Source organism: Equus asinus, chromosome 22, assembly GCF_041296235.1.
Source record: "Equus asinus isolate D_3611 breed Donkey chromosome 22, EquAss-T2T_v2, whole genome shotgun sequence".
Lineage (NCBI taxonomy): Eukaryota > Metazoa > Chordata > Mammalia > Perissodactyla > Equidae > Equus > Equus asinus.
The window spans coordinates 57,310,030-57,311,522 of NC_091811.1; the positions used below are offsets into that span (position 1 = coordinate 57,310,030).

At 36.6% G+C, this 1,493-nt stretch overlaps 1 protein-coding gene across 1 annotated transcript; it reads left to right on the forward strand.

Moving 5' to 3' along the window:
* On the forward strand, nucleotides 1–942 carry LOC106822814 (olfactory receptor 6C74-like). Its single transcript, XM_014828184.3, has one exon. It carries the CDS (start codon nucleotides 1–3, stop codon nucleotides 940–942), a length of 942 nt encoding a protein of 313 aa, XP_014683670.3.
* Nucleotides 943–1,493: the final 551 nt, after the last annotated feature.

Consider the following 1,493-nt stretch of genomic DNA (forward strand, 5'->3'; position numbering starts at 1 on the left):
ATGAGAAACCATACAATGGTGACGACATTCATTCTTCTAGGACTGACAGATGACCCAAACTGGCAAATTGTAATTTTCCTTTTTCTATTTCTAACGTATTTATTGAGTATTATGGGAAATCTGATCATTATCCTCCTCTCCCTGCTGGGTTCCCACCTCAACACACCCATGTATTTCTTCCTTCGGAATTTTTCCTTTTTAGAAGTATCCTTGACATCTGCCTGCATCCCCAGGTTCCTGGTCAGCATAGTGACTATGGATAAAACAATTTCCTATGATGCTTGTCTGACACAGTTGTTTTTTATCATTTTCTTGGGTGTATCAGAGTTTTTCCTGTTGGCTGCCATGTCCTATGACCGCTATGTGGCCATCTGCAAACCCCTTCATTATGCGACCATTATGAGCAACAGAGTCTGCACCCAACTAGTTCTCACTTCTTGGTTAGCTGGGTTATTAACAGACTCTCCTGGACTTATCATGGGCCTGAGGTTGGAATTCTGCGATGCCAGTACTATTGACCACTTTGCCTGTGACTATTCCCCTCTCCTCAAACTCTCCTGCACAGACACCCAAGTCATAGAACTGTTAAGTTTTATTTTAGCCACTGTCACACTCCTGATTACACTGGCACTGGTATTGCTCTCCTATGCAAATATCATGAGAACAATTCTGAAGATCCCTTCTGCCCAGCAGAAGAAGAAGGCTTTCTCTACTTGTTCCTCCCACATGATTGTTGTCTCTATCTCCTATGGCAGCTGTATTTTTATGTATATTAAACCTTCTGCAGAGGAAAGGGTAGCTTTAAACAAGGGAGTAGCAGTACTCACTACCTCAGTTGCACCTGTATTAAATCCTTTTATATATACGCTAAGAAATAAACAAGTGAAACAAGCCCTGAAGGATACAGTTAAAAAACGCATCTTTACTACTTTTAAAAAATAGCTTTGGTTTTTATAAAAGAATACCGTTAAAGCTTATTGAAAATTGCAGCCTATATCAGCTACTCTTTCAATATATTTCTTTCTTTATTTTTATATTATGACAGTGATTGAAGTCAACCACAAATAGCCTTTTAATCTACTGCTAAATTTTTATCCTTTTATTATATAATCTATATCCACGATGCTCTCTAACGCATTGCTAGAAGGACTTCATTCTTTAATTTATTGCTCTGATTTGTTCATCTTCAAAATATTCCACTATGAATTCACTTTGGAAAGCTAATATCTCCATGTTTTCCTAATATATGTGTGCCCAGAATAAAGATCACTTGTGAAGTCTATAAGTATTGATTTGATTTTATAACTCTCTAGGAAATATTTTACTAAATATGTGATGTTTTCAGAATCATAATAGTGAACCTAAATAGAATTATTCATGTTCAGATTTAATGATGATACCTAAAAAGTATCTCCAAATCACTGTTCTATGGTGGATCAAAGAAGGCTTTTTCAGTTAGGAAAGGGGGCTTTTTATTGGAAGTTAAAGAGACT